Genomic DNA, 18,493 nt, shown 5'->3' on the forward strand with positions numbered 1-18,493 from the left:
ATCTTTACTTAAGCACGTGTAACTTGACTTTTACATCATCTCTATACCTAGTGATTGCTTATCTGGTCATGGAAGGAACTACGGCAGTCATCTAAGCTTTGTCAGCCAGCAAGTTATCTAAATAAAAGTGATACATTCTGGAGAAGTTTTGCATTCAGTGTGACTTTGGGAGAGAATATTGCCTTTGCCCATACTTTGAAGTACAAAGGAAACCGGAACTAACATGGTGAAACGCCTACTGTATATTATGCATTCTCTCTTCATTTCCTAATGTAACACTGGCCGCACGGTGGGGTGGACAGTTACACCTCCAAGCATAAGCACACGCCTCCAAGTGTAACCCACAAGAAGATCCACCAGCTACCTTCAAAGCCACAGCAAATCAACCTACACTCCAAGTCAGACCACTTCCCTTGTCATACAGACAGAGCCCCATGACAAGGTTCCTAGCTTCCCTTTTCAACTGGATTGTCACTCCTAGGCTTCTGGAAAGGAGTGTGGAGGAAATGTAGAGGCAGCTATATTGCAGTTTGCTAATGAGTGAAAAAAGGAGGCACAAAGAGATTAACCAACTTGCTCAAAGTTATTGATAAACACATACTGTTTTTGAAAACTGAAACTGTATCTCCCATCTGCCTATGAATATGTGCTGATTAAAAGCTTAAATTTTTCAGGTACATGTAAAAATACTCCCTACCCAGTTACTAACACAAGTCTGCTATTATGGAAAAGTGTTGTGGTTTTGGATTGATTTTAATTCTATTATTAAACAGTGTTAGTTCCTTTTTTCTTCTGTATAAAATGGGTTGTGCATGCGTGCTCAGTCATGTCCGACTCTTTGCCACCCCCTGGACTGTAGTCCACCAGGCTCCTCTATCCATGAAGTTTTCCAAGCAAGAGTACTGGAGTGGGTTGCCATTTCCTATTCCAAGGGATCTTTCCAACCTAGGGATCGAACCTGCATCCCCTGCACTGCAGATGAGCTCTTTACCGCTGAGCCACCAGGGAAGCCCTTTAATAAAAATGAATTGTTGTTGCTGTTGTTCAGTTGCTGAGTCGTGTCCAACTCCTTGCAACCTGGTGGACTGCAGCACACCAGGCTTCCAGCCAGTCACCATCTCCTGGAGTTTGCTCAAACTCATGTCCGTTGTCAGTGATGCCATCCAGCCATCTCATCCTCTGTCACTTCCTCCTCATCCTGCTTCAATCTTTCCGAGCATCAGGGTCTTTTCCAATGAGTCAGCTCTTTGCATCAGATGGCCAAAGTATTGGAGTTTCAGTTTTAGCATCAATCCTTCCAATGAATATTCAGAGTTGATTTCCTTTAGGATTGATTGGTTTGATCTCCTTGCAGTCCAAGAGACTCTCAAGAGTTTTCTCCAGCACCACAATTCAAAGACATCAATTCTTTGGCACTCAGCCTTCTTTATGGTCCAGCTCTCATATCCATATACGACTATTGGAAAAACCATAGGTTTGACTATATGGACCTATGTTGGCAAAATAATGTCTCTGCTTTTTAATATGCTCTCTAGGTTTGCCATAGCTTTCCTTCCAAGGAGGAAGCATATTTTAAAATGGATTATCATGTGTCATATCAAAACACCAATATAAAACTTTCTTATATTTGTAAAATATAGTCTTAGTTGTACTGTATTTTAAATAAAGGAGTTAATATTCATTGTTTCTAAGTTCCTTTAGTGTCTGATTTTTTGACTGTGTGTTTTAACTCACAAAAATATGTGATCATCCTTTAACATAACTATGTTTGATTCCAAGTTTCTCCAGTTATAGAAAGTATCTGTTCTGGGTACGTTAACTTAATGTATGCTTCTGTTGTCCTTCCAGGATTATTGAAGTTAAACATTGTTTTTGTAGGTTTACATAATTATATATTTAATGCATTTTTAAGGAGGAATTAAATACTTTATTCCCCAAAGATTAAACCTTGAGTGCCATCTTGTGGTTAACAAGAGAAATGGCATTAGAATGATTATTTCAAATGTCCTTTTTAAAATAAAGACGTGGAAAAAATTAGAGGAGAAAAATTCTTTTAAAAAATAATTTTACTTAGTATCTGCTTAGATATTTTTAGAGACTGGAAGCTCAGCACTTCAGGAACATTCAACTAGCTCTAATCTTCCTTATTTCAAGCTTAAATCTAACCTCTTGTGATATTCAGCTATTCCAAATTTCTTTCATTCATTTAACAGACTTTGCTAGAAAACCTATTATGTACTTTTACGTAGTCTGCAAAGCCATTCAGAAAATGAGAAATTGCCTCCATCTTATAAAGAAGATTTTATCAGAAAAAAAGAAAAAAAAAAAAAAAAGAATTTGCTAAGGTTACACACTCAGTGAACAACAGAGCCGAAATTCGAATCCAGGCCTACCTACCAGATGCTACAGGGCATGCCTTATTTGCTCAGATTGAGCATCAGCTCAGACACTAAGCACCTTGGCTGTGGATGTGGGTAGAAAGCATGATTCAGGGGAGACTGCTGTGGCAGAAGGGGCTTCCCAGGTGGCACTAGTGGTAAAGAACCTGCCTGCCAAGTCAAGAAACGTAAGAGATGTGGGTTCAATCCCTGGGTCAGAAAGATGCCCTGGAGGAGGGCGTGGCAACCCACTCCAGCATTCTTGCCTGGAGAATCCCATGGACAGAGGAGCCTGGCAGGCTACAGTCCATGGGATCACAAAGAGTCAGACATGACTGAAGACATTTAGCAGGCACCCACGTTGTGGCAGATGAGAAAGTACTGCTACCGTCCTTCGAAGAAACACAGGTAAGGCTCCTCTGATTTGTGTACTTGCCCTTTAAGTCTCACAAAATAGTCATTATGTCTTTCTCTTTCCTCCTCTTAAGTTTTCTCTTTTTCACAATAAACACACCCAGTTCTCTCAGCTATGTTTTTTTTAATGAATTTTTTTACTCTCTATTGTTTCTCTCTTATGGATATGATTCATTAATTTTTCTCTCAGAAGGTTGCCCCCAGATTTTACTGTGGGTCTTTGGCTGTAGCACAGAATCTGATGGATCTTCCTGTATTATAGACAGTGTGGCTTAAGGCTGCTTCGTCTCTCATCGCTCTTCAGAAAGAGGAGTTTCAATTCAGAAATATAGTAGGCTGCCTCCTGCCAAAAAGGGAATCATTTCTTTGGTTCTGCTCCCACATAGAACACTTCTGAGAGAATGATCTCTCTCTCTCTCTCCTCTCTCTCCCTCTCTCCATTGCCTACCCCTACAACAACCTACCCCACTCCCCAAGGCCACAGAAATGTGTTGCATGAAATTGCTTGTGCCTTGGTCTAAGCAAGGTAAGACTGAAGACAGCTGTGGTTGCCTAAAGGCTTATTAGCGTATATTCTACCTGAAGGGAAGGATAAAAAGCAGGCCAAGAAGTTTCTTAGAGCTTTTTACTGAAAGTCAGGTTACTAGATGGAAGGAGGTAATAAGTTGTATGACACTTGTTAAGTACATAGAGCAACTCCTCAAGAATGTGTATCAGTTTACAGAGCTACCAAAATGATAGAAGAATTTAATAAGAACAAGCGTTGGGGTTTTTTGTTTTGTTATTTTTAACTTAGTAATTATTACAGCTTCTCTTATAGTCATTTTAATTGCATTTTTAATTTTAAAATTGTGACAAGATTTTTTTTATAATTTATATTTTCAGTTAGATAAAGGCAAATGTTTAAATGAAAGAGGAAATATCAATAGTATATAGTTTTTTGAGGACAAAGATTTACCATTGGGGGAGAAAAGGTGTAAATCAAGTTATACTGTTTTCTAACTGAAGTCATGTTTGCTTTGAGGAAAATAATGATTTTGTTTGTTTGGGAATTCATACAAGACTTGGTGTGCATTCCTGCTAGTTAGAGTGGCTAGAACTCTTAATTCAAAGGACATTGGATGGAAGCTTCAGAAGGGTCATACATTAGGAATAGGGCTATAAAAATAAAAAAGATAGGGCTAAGTCATGTCCGACTCTTGCGATCCCATGAACTATAGCCTGCCAGGCTCCTTTGTCCATGGGATTCTCCAGGCAAGAATACTGGAGTGGGTTGCCATTTCCTTCTCCAGGGGAACTTCCTGATCCAGAAATTGAACCCAGGTCTCCCGCGTTGCAGGCAGATGCTTTACCAACTGAGCTTGTCTCCAAGTAAAGGCTATTCTGTGCTGGGAGCCAGCACGAGGAGTCCTGCCCGTGGCAAAGGTCATGAGGTTAAGGGGCCCGACAGGCAAAGGCGAGTCGGGCCTTAAGGGAGCCTCGCTGGATCTGCTCGTGCATCTCTGCCAAAACTAGAGTCTGCCTGCCTTACTGCATTGTGCTTTTTGCCTACTCTTTTGACATTATACAGGGGGCTATCCCCCACCACCTCTCTCTGAAAAGGAGTTAACTTAGGACTCCAGTTAATAAATCTCCTGGGTGTCACAAGGGTGTTTCAGTCCAAAAACCTCTCTGCTGGCAGACTAGCTTGTGCAACAGGATTATCTGCACTCTTGCTACTATGTACATGATTGTTTACAACCTCTCAACCATAAACAGCACAAAGAGTTTGGAGTATTTTGAAAGTCTTAGTTAGCATAGGGTTTTTCTAAAGATAAAAATCATGTTAGTGAAGGGTTTCATTGCTGAGTTAATGATTGCCCCCAGGCCTCCATATCCTCAGGCACCTGGGAATGAGTATGTTAATCGACGTAATTGGAATGTAGAAAAAGAAATATAGTAGTTTTGATGTTAGCAATACTAGACTTTTGAGTTAATGAATTTTCTCTGTTATAAATCATTGTACTCCTCTTTCTTTGTTATAAATAATTGTGTCCTTGCTATGTAAGAGGGTAACTTTATCACTATCTTAAGACTAAGTAGATCTTAAGGGGAAACAAGTTTTCTGATTAACCTTTATCAATAGAAAGAAAGGTGGGGCCATAAAATGTTAATCGGTCTCCAGACAAGAAGATATTGTGAACAAATGTAAGACCATTGTAAGAACAAAGATATGCTGATAAGGGTCGGAGCAGCTGACCCTGCATGACTCTCTTTCTTACATTTTTTTCGATGTACAACTAGAAGTATAAAAGTGGACCTGGAAAATAAAGAAATGGACCAGTTCTTGGAAAGATTGGTTTCCCCCTGTGGTCTTTTCTCGTTCTCTTCTTATCTGGCTGAATTCCCATCTGGAGCACGGAGGCTCGCCAAGCCTACTAATTTTGCCTGGGCTTCTAAGATCTGAACGGGGTGGGGGGGCACTTTGTGTCCCCACTCCTTCGGGAGACCGGGAAGACACCTGTGGCCTACATAGGTGGTGCAAACTCCTTGTCTTAGAGTTCTATTGGTTTTCCGCATAAACCAAGTTATTCAGCATCTTTTCTCCACTAATTTTCCTACTACACTATTCTTTCCTAATCTCTCTTTATATTTCTAATTAAATAGTTCTTTCTTAGGACGCCGACTCCGTTCCCGCTTCAAATTCCCTGGATCCACTGGGGCTGGACCCCGGCAATTCTGGACCCCTATGGAACCCTAAACACAAACCTTGAAGTACTAAACTGAACTTGTAAGATACTAAACTTCATGCCACAGCAATGGACAACTATATATAAAGGAAAATAACAAAATTCAGCACCCGGCAACATGAAATTTACATTGTCTATCATCCCATCAAAAATGATCAGTTGTACAAAAAAGCAGGAAAATATAATTTATCAGTTCAGTTCAGTTCAGTCACTCAGTCGTGTCTGACTCTTTGTGACCCCATGAATTGCAGCACGCCAGGCCTCCCTGTCCATCACCATCTCCCGGAGTTCACTCAGACTCATGTCCATCGAGTCAGTGATGCCATCCAGACCGTCTCATCCTCGGTTGTCCCCTTCTCCTCCTGCCCCCAATCCCTCCCAGCAGCAGAAAATCTATCAGTATAAATATATCCATAACTGATAGAAATAATAGAATTAGTAAGTGTGAACCTTAATGCAGTTTTTATACATCTTATAAAATATACACAAGGATCTGAAGAAAATCATGAGTATAATAAAAAGTAATGGAAGATATACAAGAGACTAATGGAACATCCAGAGATAAAAGAAATACAAAATACTTTAAATACAAACTATATGGAAAGAAGCAAATTAGATACTGAAGAAGAAATGATGAACTTGAAAATGTAGCAATAAACACTCTTGAAAGTAAGCATAGTGAGAAAAAAAGATTTAAAGTCCTAATGCACTGTGGGATATTATTAAGTGGTATAAGATACACATAATTGGTGTACCCCAAAAAACTGACAGAAAAAATGTGCAAAGAAATAATTACGGCGGAAGATTTTCCAAATTTGATGAAAGATACAAACTCAGAGACGAAGAAGCTCAACAAATCCCAAGAAGCAGAAGTATAAAGAAACCATTCCAAGACATATAAAAATCAGATTGCTATTACTCAGTGATAGGAGAAAATCTTAAAAGCAATGAAGGTTAAACACACATACACACTGCATATAGAGGAACAAAGATAAGAACAACCGATAACTTCCTGTCAGAAAACTTGCAAGTCAAAAGATAATGGATGCCAGTTTTAAAGTGTTTAAAAGAAATTGTTAACCTAGAGTTTCATCAGTTCAGTTTAGTTGCTCAGTTCTGTTCAGTCGTTCAAGTCATGTTTGATTCTTTCCGATCCCATGGACTGCAGCACACCAGGCCTCCCTGTCCATCATCAGCTCCCAGGGTTTGCTCAAACTCATGTTCATTGAGTCGGTGATGCCATCCAGCCATCTAATCCTCTGTCATCCCCTTCTTCTCCCGCCTTCAATCTTTCCCAGCCTCAGGTCTTTTCAAATGAGTCAGCTCTTTCAAGGATTGCTGGGAACCAGTGGAAGCTAGGAAGAGATAAAGAAGGATTCTTCCCTGAAGCCTTTGGGGGAAGCCTGGTCCTGTCAACCCCTTGTTTCTAGACTTGAGTCTCCAAAGCCATGAGAAATTAAATGTCTGTCATTTTAGGTCACCATGTTTGTAGTAATTTGTTATGGCTGCTTTAAGAAATTAACATACCTTGGTATACCAAAGGATGTTTTTATTACTCTTGAAATATTACTCTAACGCCATATTTGTTTACTTTTCTAGATACTCTTCCATGGGAAAACCCACATAGAGAGTAATTTCAGTTTACCATTGCATTAGTCAGTACTGAGAATGCCAACCATAGTCAAAACTCATTGCTCTGCTCCTCGGGTTCATTGGATTTGTTGGCCTTATTTTTTTCAAAAGTAGTGTGCACTTTCCAAAATTCATAGAAATTAGACAACTTCTTCTTCTTCTTTTAACTAAGTACAAATGTTTTTAATAGGTTTTTTTCAACCTAAGTTTCAAGAATAGGTCACTCAAACCTTATACATAGTCTTCCAGAAAACAGAGGGGGAAAAAATTCACCAACTTATTGAACACATTGACATCAAAAGTTAACAATGATTTTTTAAATATTATTTTTCTAGAAATTGTGTTTGGCCTTTCCATTTATATTCATAAGTGACAGCTTCTTTTTGTTATTCTAGGTATATTGCTGCCATATCTCGGATTGCTAGAGAAAATATAAAGCCTCAGAAAGCCAATTATCAAACTGAAAGAAGTTATGTCTGCATACCTCCGAGTAAACTGAGTTCAATCTATTTGTTTTACTTTGTTTTTAAGACTAAGATACTAGTCACATTAATGCATTTAAATTTTTGTTTAGTTCAAATAAGTTGAAATATGTGAGGTCTAATCTTTTGTTCTTTTGAAGTTGCTTTGTTAACTCTTTCTGACTTACAAATTAAATTCAGTAAACTACTTACATAAGAATTGGAGCTTTGGGAAAAAAATGGACTAGTTTTACTCTCAAGCTTCTGTAGCCTTTAATAGGTGAATATTTATCATTTGAAAATCTAAGGCTAAATTTCAAAATGTATAAAAGTAGCAAAAATAAGCAAAACACTAAACTGACTCCTAGAGCTCATTTTAGATTTAGAGATAACTGCAATATGGCTAAAAAGAAAGGAATAAGTTAGTTGAGATGTTTTGGGTATTTTTTGTTAAGAATTAATGTTTTTTCAAAGAAACATTTGGAACAGATTGGGGGCAGGTCTTAAGCAAGAAGAGAGAGCTGGTAATTTATCATGGAAATCAGCTACTGTAGAAGGGAAAGCAAAATGTTTGGGGTCAGAGAATTTGGGTGGAGCCAGCAGGTCTGTGTAATTTAGGACAGCCTCTTAACCTCTGGGCTTCAGTTTCTTCATCCGCAGCTAGTGCTGGATACATGGAAAATGTTCAATATGTATTTGTTTCCAAAATCCTTCCCTACCTCACAGGATTCTTGTGAGTAAATGACTCCACATAGGTAAAAATTCTTTGTGAACTGGGAAGTCTTATAAATTATTATTTACTGCTTTTGCTGTTGCCTGTCCTTGAAACACAACCACATCTAATTCCCAGGCACAGGCAGTAACCTTCAATCAGTGATTCTTCAAGGTCCTACTCCCCTATCTCTAACTTTCTGTTCCCAGACTCCATATCTATCTGGTTAAGTTGATGATTACAATAATTTCTGTTCATGCTTTGTCAGACTGCTTTCTACAGCTCAAATCTGCTTATGTTTTTATCATATCTAAAACCTCTTATTTATCATTTCCTTCAGGAGAAAATTGCTACCCTTTGATAAGGCAAAGTCCTTAATATTCTAATCTGTCTGCCTTTCCAACTGCTATCATTTATTGATGTTTTACTTATACCATAAACACCACACTGACTTAGTAGGTCATGGTTGTTTATTCCTGTCTTCGTTTCAAAACATTTGAGAGGTGCATCGTCTTCTTACACCCCCCCAAAGACCATTGCTTCCTTTTCCTTCCTTTCTAGTACCTAATCCTTTGAGATTCAACTCAGATTTCTCTAAGAAACTTTTCCTGTGGGCTCTCATAGCATTTCTATCATGCCTTATCATGCTCTGTTAGTTTTCTATTGCTCTGTAACAAATTGCCACACACTTAATGGCTTAAAACAACACATTTTTATTTCAATTTCTGTGTGCTCAGAGATAAGGCACAGTGTAGCAGGACTGTCTGGTTGGGATATCATTAAACTGTGATTCAGATCAGCTGGGCTGCATTCTCATCTGGAGGCTCGAATGGGGAATCTGCTTTTTGTAAGCTCACTGAGGTGAATACACAGAATTGTTGACAGAATTCACTCCCTTTTCTCTTTACTGCTGAGGATTTTCTTGCTGGCTGTGTGCTGGAGGCCTTTCTATGTTTTTAAGGCTGCCTGCAGTTCATTGCCATTCACAGCCTCCTGCTTCATCCACCCAGCAAGGAGAGTCTCTAGAACAAGTCCCATAGCAAGGTAGAAACTTAGGTAATGTGACATAATCATGGAGATGAGATTTCATTACCTTTGGCATATTTCATTGAATAGGAGCAAGTAGCAAATCCTACCCACACTCAAAAGGGAGGGGATTACACAAAGGTGTTAACACCTGAATGTGGAGATCATAACAAGTCATTTTAGAGTGTCCACCACACATGCCATGTTATAATGGTCTCTTTATGGCCAGTCTCATTCAATAGACAGTGACTTCCTTGAGGGAAGGGGCTGCTGACCTCTCTGTGCAGTGATAGGCGTGTAGTAGTCATTCAGAGCTCATAAACAAATGAGTAAATGAATGATAGAATGGAGTAGAGTTGTCATGGTTTCAGAAGCCCTGTGATTTTGGAGAAATGGGGGATAAACTCATGGTGAATGAGAAAAAGTAAGAAATGTGAGCTGGGAGAGAGAATGTTTTAAAGAATGTCCAGAAACTCATTTAATTTCTAGTGCTGAGCCATGTCCGCTTTGACACTGAGGTAGACTCTCCTTTGTGTCTGATCTTACTGCTAAGGTACTATACCTAAGAGGTTGTGACCAATTAGATTATTGTTCAGAAATTTTCACTTCCTATCTTATTCTACCACCAGGGGCAAAATATACTCCCTTGACCCTTGACTTTGAGCTTTGCCATCCTACTTCCTTTAACCAATGGTATTTTAGTGGGGCGTGAAGTGCTCAGAAAAATGGTGGGCATTTCAGCACAAGCTGGAATCAAGATTGACGGGAGAAATATCAATAACCTCAGATATGCAGATGACACCACCCTTATGGCAGAAAGTGAAGAGGAACTAAAAAGCCTCCTGATGAAAGTGAAAGAGGAGAGTGAAAAACTTGGCTTAAAGCTCAGCATTCAGAAAACTAAGATCATGGCATCTGGTCCCATCACTTCATGGGAAATAGATGGAGAAACAGTGGAAAGAATGTCATACTTTATATTTGGGGGCTCCAAAATCACTGCAAATGGTGATTGCAGCCATGAAATTAAAAGACACTTACTCCTTGGAAGAAAAGTTATGACCAACCTAGATAGCATATTAAAAAGCAGAGACGTTACTTTGCCGACAAAGGTCCATCTAGTCAAGGCTATGGTTTTTCCAGTGGTCATGTATGGAGGTGAGAGTTGGACTGTGAAGAAAGCTGAGTGCCAAAGAATTGATGCTTTTGAACTGTGGTGTTGGAGAAAACTCTTGAGAGTCCCTTGGACTGCAAGGAGATCCAACCAGTCCATCCTAAAGGAGATCAGTCCTGGGTGTTCATTGGAAGGACTGATGCTGAAGCTGAAACTCCAATACTTTGGCCACCTCGTGCAAAGAGTTGACTCATTGGAAAAGACTCTGATGCTGGGAGGGATTGGGGGCAGGAGGAGAAGTGGATGACAGAGGATGAGATGGCTGGATGGCATCGCTTACTCAATGGACATGAGTTTGGGTAAACCCTGGGAGTTGGTGATGGACAGGGAGGCCTGGCGTGCTGCGATTCATGGGACCACAAAGAGTCAGACACAGCTGAGCAACTGAACTGATGTGCTCAGAGTTTGGGAAGGGTTTGTGCAATTTGGTTTGCTCTTTTTCACCTCTGCCATCATCCCAAGAGCATGCCTGGACTAGCCCTCTGGTCACCAGGCTTCCCAACCAAGCTTCCCAGCCATTCCCAACCCAGAGAGGCCAACTCCCAGCTGACCTGTAGATGTGTAACCTAAACAAATGCTTGCTGTCACATGCCACTGGGATCTTGTGATTGTTTATAATGTAGCAAGAGTGAGCTTATCCAGGATACCAAAGGGAAATATGACTCAGCTAAAAAAGAAATGAACTCTGTGCTTCCCTTTTGCAGAAAAGGGTTAGCATACCATGATTTGCTAACGTGAAAAAAATTTATCTCGACTTTTGGAGGTGGGAGTAAAGAAGAGGCCATAATTCTTGAGGAGCTGTGTGTATCATACATGGTAGTTTTCTCAGACACAGCAATTTCATGCAACTCTTCACACACTCTCACTTTACAGATGTGAGGGCTTCATAGAAACCTCCATGAGCTCACAAGGTCTGTCCTGTGTAGAGTGGTTAGCTGTGTGCAGCATCTTGTGCTCCCCTTGCACGCCTGGTGTTTCCACTCATGTCCATGCATCAGACTGACATAAAGCAATGATGTTCTTCCAGCTATGGCCTTCCAGACTTCACTGTTCCAGGTCTTTCCCCATATGTGTAATCCCTGTTTCATGTCTTAAACCTTTCATTCTTGTATTACTTATAAGGGCTCTGCTTTTCTAACTAAACTGAGGCTGATACAGAAGTGAATGGAAATTAACCATCGGGCAATAAACCAGAGCCCACCAATCAGAACAAAATTTAGTCTCTTCACTGACAAAATTATTTTAAGACTAGAAAAAATTTCAAGAAGCAGAGTTTTCAGGATCCATCCCAAGAAAGGCATACAAACCATAAGGCAATGAGAATTTGTGCTTCTGTAACTTATTTTAATGTAGTAACAAAGTTATTGGTTCATTCAGACCAGTAAATCCAAGGTTTCTCAGAGGGCTTTATAATGCTTAAGATTTTCTGGAGGAAAAATGTTCAAAATAATATTTACTTTTTCTGTGTCATGAGAAACATTTTTATGTTTGTTTTGCATTAGGGCCAGCTCATCTAGCCAGAATTTCTTTTTATGCTTCTTGGGAGTGTGGGTGTGTGTGTGTGTTTTTTTTTTCTTTTTTCAAAGAACAGAGTAGGAACTAAGAGGGCAAATAATCAAGGTCATTGACTCCCAATATTCATTCCACTTTAACAACTGTTGTTGGCCAATCTAGTAATCTCATTTTCCTTGCCAGTGACTAGCTTAGGAGCAAGGTGTGACACAAACCGCCTGAGAGGAACTATACTAGGAGATTACAGGGGTAGTTTTCCTACTTTTAAAAATGAGACCCTGGAGAAAAGCCTCCATTTTTCCTCTGGATATTGCTGTGTCTGATAGGAGTACTAGAATGGCCACACCTCTCTTCACTGTGATGCTGAAGATGAAGACAACACCAGAGATGGTAGAGCAAAGCTGTGGAAAGGATGTCCTGAATGACATTGTTGAGCCACTGTGTCATTCATTCCTGCCCTTCCTCTGATCTTCCTCTTCTATGAGATGAGACATGTATCGTTTAAACTGGTTTGAACAGTATTTCTTGTGACCAAAAGCATATGAACTCAGAACAGCTCAAACATGGCTAGAAAGAAGTATAGTTAATCCATCAATGATATGTTCCTAAAGAAGATTTTCTCAAGGAAAAGAGAATTTATTTCTAAATTAATGAAATCTAGAGATTAATGTTAAAATATAAAAATAAAAACTCAATCATTGGTGACATCAGGCTTCTTATAGAATAATGGTAGCTGTCTAAACTAAAATCCTCTGCACATCTTTGCAATAACCAAAGAAATCAAGAGAACAGTTCATTCATAATCCTTGCCTATAGTGCAACTAGAAGACAACGAGTATGACAAGGTTCATTCGATTTGTTACAGGGAAATAAACACAGAAATATTATGAGACAGAATTTGTCCTAGATCACATGCTGGGCAATGAATAGGTGGCAACAGTTACACAGAGAGAGGAGAATACAGTGGGATTGTAGGGGTAGCGGAACATAAATAGCACCAAATTGGGTTCATCCCTGGAAAGCAAGTTCCCCTCACTGAGCAGAAATATTGAGAAATAAAGATACTGTATCTATATTCTTTTAAAATGTAATCAATTTATTTCCCTGTTTATGAGACTGATACAAGAAAGATGAGACTTCTTTGCATGATACATGTTCAGTTCAGTTCAGTTCAGTCGCCCAGTCGTGTCCGACTCTTTGGGACCCCATGAATCCCAGCACGCCATGCCTCCCTGTCCATCACCATCTCCTGGAGTTCACTCAGACTCACGTCCATCGAGTCCGTGATGCCATCCAGCCATCTCATCCTCTGTCGTCCCCTTTTCCTCCTGCCCCCAATCCCTCCCAGCATCAGAGTCTTTTCCAATGAGTCAACTCTATGCATGAGGTGGCCAAAGTACTGGAGTTTCAGCTTTAGCATCATTCCTTCCAAAGAAATCCCAGGGTTGATCTCCTTCAGAATGGACTGGTTGGATCTCCTTGCAGTCCAAGGGACTCTCAAGAGTTTTCTCCAACACCACAGTTCAAACGCATCAATACTTTGGTGCTCAGCCTTCTTCACAGTCGAACTCTCACATCCATACATGACCACTGGAAAAACCATGGCCTTGACTAGACGGACCTTAGTCAGCAAAGTAATGTCTCTGCTTTTGAATATACTATCTAGGTTGGTCATAATTTTTCTCCCAAGGAGTAAGTGTCTTTTAATTTCATGGCTGTAGTCACCATTTGCAGTGATTTTGGAGCCCCCCAAAATAAAGACTGACACTGTTTCCACTGTTTCCCCATCTATTTCCCATGAAGTGATGGGACCAGATGCCATGATCTTAGTTTTCTGAATGTTGAGCTTTAAGCCAACTTTTTCACTCTCCTCTTTCACTTTCATCAAGAGGCTTTTGAGTTCCTCTTCACTTTCTGCCATAAGGGTGGTATCATCTGCATATCTGAGGTTATTGATATTTCTATCGGCAATCTTGATTCCAGCTTGTGCTTCATCCAGTCCAGCGTTTCTCATGATGTACTCTGCATAGAAATTAAATAAGCAGGGTGACAATATACAGCCTTGACATACTCCTTTTCCTATTTGGAACCAGTCTGTTGTTCCATGTCCAGTTCTAACTGTTGCTTCCTGACCTGCATACAGATTTCTCAAGAGCCAGGTCAGGTGGTCTGGTATTCCCATCTCTTTCAGAATTTTCCACAGTTTCTTGTGATCCACACAGTCAAAGGCTTTGGCATAGTCAATAAAGCAGAAGTAGATGTTTTTCTGGAACGCTCTTGCTTTTTCCATGATCCAGCAGATGTTGGCAATTTGATCTCTGGTTCCTCTACTTTTTCTAAAACCAGCTTGAACATCAGGGAGTTCACGGTTCACATATTGCTGAAGCCTGGCTTGGAGAATTTTGAGCATTTCTTTACTAGCATGTGAGATGAGTGCAATTGTGTGGTAGTTTGAGCGTTCTTTGGCATTGCCTTTCTTTGGGATTGGAATGAAAACTGACCTTTTCCAGTCCTGGGGCCACTGCTGAGTTTTACAAACTTGCTGGCATATTGAGTGCAGCACTTTCACAGCATCATCTTTCAGGATTTGAAACAGCTCAACTGGAATTCCATCACCTCCACTAGCTTTTTTTGTAGTGATGCTTTCCAAGGCCCACTTGACTTCACATTCCAAGATGGCTGGCTCTAGATTAGTGATCACATCATCATGATTATCAGGGTCGTGAAGATCTTTTTTGTACAGTTCTTCTGTGTATTCTTGCCACCTCTTCTTAATATCTTCTGCTTCCGTTAGGTCCAGACCATTTCTGTCCTTTATTGAGCCCATCTTTGCATGAAATGTTCCCTTGGTGTGTCTAATTTTCTTAAAGAGATCTCTAGTTTTTCCCATTCTGTTGTTTTCCTCTATTTCTTTGCATTGATCGCTGAAGAAGGCTTTCTTATCTCTTGTTGCTATTCTTTGGAACTCTGCATTTAGATGCTTATATCTTTCCTTTTCTCCTTTGCTTTTCCCCTCTCTTCTTTTCACAGCTATTTGTAAGGCCTCCCCAGACAGCCATTTTGCTTTTTTGCATTTCTTTTCCATGAGGATGGTCTTGATCCCTGTCTCCTGTACAATGTCACGAACTTCCATCCATAGTTCATCAGGCACTCTATCTATCAGATCTAGACCCTTAAATCTACTTCTCACTTCCACTGTATATAAGTGTATATATATAAGTATATATATAAGGGATTTGATTTAAGTCACACCTGAATTGTCTAGCGGTTTTCCCTACTTTCTTCAATTTCAGTCTGAATTTGGCAATAAGGAGTTCATAATCTGAGCCACAGTCAGCTCCTGGTCTTGTTTTTGTTGACTGTATAGAGCTTTTCCATCTTTGGCTGCAAAGAATATAATCAATCTGATTTCGGTGTTGACCATCTGGTGATGGCCATGTGTAGAGTCTTCTCTTGTGTTGTTGGAAGAGGGTGTTTGCTATGACCAGTGCATTTTCTTGGCAAAACTCTGTTAGTCTTTGCCCTGCTTCATTTCGCATTTCAAGGCCAAATTTGCCTGTTACTGCAGGTGTTTCTTGACTTCCTACTTTTGCATTCCAGTCCCCTATATGAAAAGTACATCTTTTTTGGGTGTTCTAAAAGATCTTGTAGTTCTTCATAAAACTGTTCAACTTTAGTTTCTTCAGTGTTACTGGTTGGGGCATAGACTTGGATAACTGTGATATTGAATGGTTTGCCTTGGAGACGAACTGAGATCATTCTGTTCTTTTTGAGATTGCATCCAAGTACTGCATTTCGGACTCTTTTGTTGACCATAATAGCTACCCCATTTCTTCTGAGGGATTCCTGCCCGCAGTAGATGTAATGGTCATCTGAGTTAAATTCACTCATTCCAGTCCATTTTAGTTTGCTGATTCCTATAATGTCAATGTTCACCCTTGCCATCTCTTGTTTGACCACTTCCAATTTGCCTTGATTCATGGACCTGACATTCCAGGTTCCTATGCAATAATGCTCTTTACAGCATCGGACCTTGCTTCTATCACCAGTCCCATCCACAACTGGGTACTGTTTTTGCTTTGGCTCCATCCCTTCATTCTTTCTGGAGTTATTCCTCCACTGATCTCCAGTAGCATATTGGGCACCTACTGACCTGGGAGTTCCTCTTTTGGTATCCTATCATTTTGCCTTTTCCTACTGTTCATGATACATGAGGTGTTCCTAACCTGACCTCAGCCTAACTAGCCAGCTCCACTCAAGTGTCCATACACTGTATAACACCATGATTTGGGATCCAGTGGACCAATGATTAACTATTATAAGCTGGATATCCTTGGACAAGTTACTGCAGGCTACTTAGTCTCAATTGTCTCATCCTTAAAGTAAAGATAATAATACCTGTCCATCATAAGCATTGTGTATAAGCTAAATTATATTTTGCATGTAGCACGTGCTTAGCATAGCACCTGGCAGAGAATAAATACTGAAGCCTCAACTCTGATTATCTCCAAACCCGTCAAGTTCTCCCTCTCATACCTATGTGCCTTGGTCTGTGCTGTGTCCTCCGTCTAAAGCAGTCCCGTCTCCCTCCTTTGCCCCGCTGTCTTCAGCAAACTTCTTGTCTTTCAGAGCCCACATCTGTTTTCCCTTAGATCCTGTGATTCCATCCTTGTGCACGCATCTATGTGAAGCACTCATGGACACCTTTCCCTTGTACACCTACTGGCACTTAGCAGGGGCTCAGTAAATATACAATGGCACCCCACTCTGCCACTCTTGCCTGGAAAATCCCATGGATGGAGGAGCCTGGTGGGCCACAGTCTATGGGGTCGCTAAGAGTTGGACACGACTGAGTGACTTCACTTTCACTTTTCTCTTTCATGCATTGGAGAAGGAAATGGCAGACTACTCCAGTGCGGTTGCCTGGAGAATCCCAGGGACAGGGGAGCCTCATGGGCTGCTGTCTATGGGGTCACACAGAGTCGGACACGACTGAAGTGACTTAGCAGCAGCAGCAGCAGTAAATATATGAGCATAAGAAGATCAACCAAAATGAAAAGAATGATTTATGAAAAATAAGTTCATTGCAACTGTAAAATTTAGAAACTTTTAAAAGGTTACTTGCATTCACATAGATGATCTTAGGCATTATGGTACAAATGCAGGGACACTTTCTTTTACTGTTTTTCCTTCCATGTCTATTAAATTTCTGTTTTTTGTGTTTCTCATTATAGTTCAGACTTCTCCTGATTCACAAACTGAAACAGATATTGTCACAAAGAAGGACAATAAAAAGGAGTGGTGGAAGAGAAAGCCGGGTGAAGTTAGCGTAAAGGAGCCATGGGAAGATGAAGTGGATGATCTGGTTGCCTGGACCAACTCCCTTGATACAGATGCTTTGGAAGATTAAGCTCCGGGATTTAAAAAATGAACAGCCTCAACCACAGCTCAGATTCATGGAGCAACTCTGGAAGACTCTCACAGCTTTTCAAATTTGTCTCATCCTCTCACTGTAAGAACAAATTAGAAATAAAAGCGTGAATCAGTGAATATGTTGTTTTGGATTTTTTTGAGCTCTCTTTCATTGTTTGACCCCAAGTTAGTCAAGCATCAGTATTCATTTTGGTTTTACAATTAGTGGTATTATATCCAGAGTTGTTAGACACACATTTTTGCTGGCAGGACTTGGATCGGGAAGAGGCTAGTATTGGAGAGGAGCACTCAGGAGCTTCAGAGGCTGGACATTAGCCCAAGTAGAGGATCCATGGGCTCAGATGGTAAAGAATTTGCCTGCAGTGTTGGAGACCTAGGTCCAATCCCTGGGTTGGGAAGATCCCTTGGAGAAGGGAATGGCTACCCACTTCAGTATTCTTGCCTGGGGAATTCCATGGACAGAGAAGCCTAGTGAGCTACAGAGGAGTCCATGGGTTGCAAGGAGCCTAACATGACTGAGTAACGAACACACACACACACACACACACACACACACACACACAGGATCTATACATTTATCTCCATCTGCCTGATTTAGCCCACTTCCAAGGCCAGGGGCAGCGGCCGGGAAGAGCTACCCAATGCCTGAGGTCAGGGGCAGTGGCCAGGAGGAGCAATACCATGTCTGAGGAGCAGTGGCTGCGCGAGCACAGGAGGGCCTAGAGGAGCTATTCCACATTCAAGGTCGGGGGGGCGGCAGTGAGGAGATACCCTTTGTCCAAGGTAAGGAGCAGCGGCTGTGCTTTGCTGGAGCAGCCGTGAAGAGATACCCCACGTCCAAGGTAAGAGAAACCCAAGTAAGACGGTAGGTGTTGCAAGAGGGCACCAGAGGGCAGACACACTGAAACCATACACAGAAAACTAGTCAATCTGATCACCTAGACCACAGCCTTGTCTAACTCAATGAAACTAAGCAATGCCCTGTGGGGGCACCGATGATAGGCGGGTCATGGTGGAGAGATCTG

The 18,493-nt window shown here is 40.7% G+C and overlaps 1 protein-coding gene across 3 annotated transcripts in view; it reads left to right on the forward strand.

Annotated features, from left to right (window-relative positions):
- The window catches only part of UBE2U (ubiquitin conjugating enzyme E2 U), a 78,589-nt gene extending 61,004 nt beyond the window's left edge, over nt 1–17,585 (forward strand). For all 3 annotated transcript variants that reach the window (XM_069593617.1, XM_069593610.1, XM_069593626.1), the window contains 2 exons: nt 7,549–7,643; nt 17,270–17,585. In XM_069593617.1, coding sequence (XP_069449718.1) covers nt 7,549–7,643; nt 17,270–17,445 — 271 coding nt within the window. In that variant the 3' untranslated portion in view covers nt 17,446–17,585. The remainder of the gene's footprint in view (nt 1–7,548; nt 7,644–17,269) is intronic.
- Nucleotides 17,586–18,493: the final 908 nt, after the last annotated feature.

Source organism: Ovis canadensis, chromosome 1, assembly GCF_042477335.2.
Source record: "Ovis canadensis isolate MfBH-ARS-UI-01 breed Bighorn chromosome 1, ARS-UI_OviCan_v2, whole genome shotgun sequence".
Classification (NCBI taxonomy): Eukaryota; Metazoa; Chordata; class Mammalia; order Artiodactyla; family Bovidae; genus Ovis; species Ovis canadensis.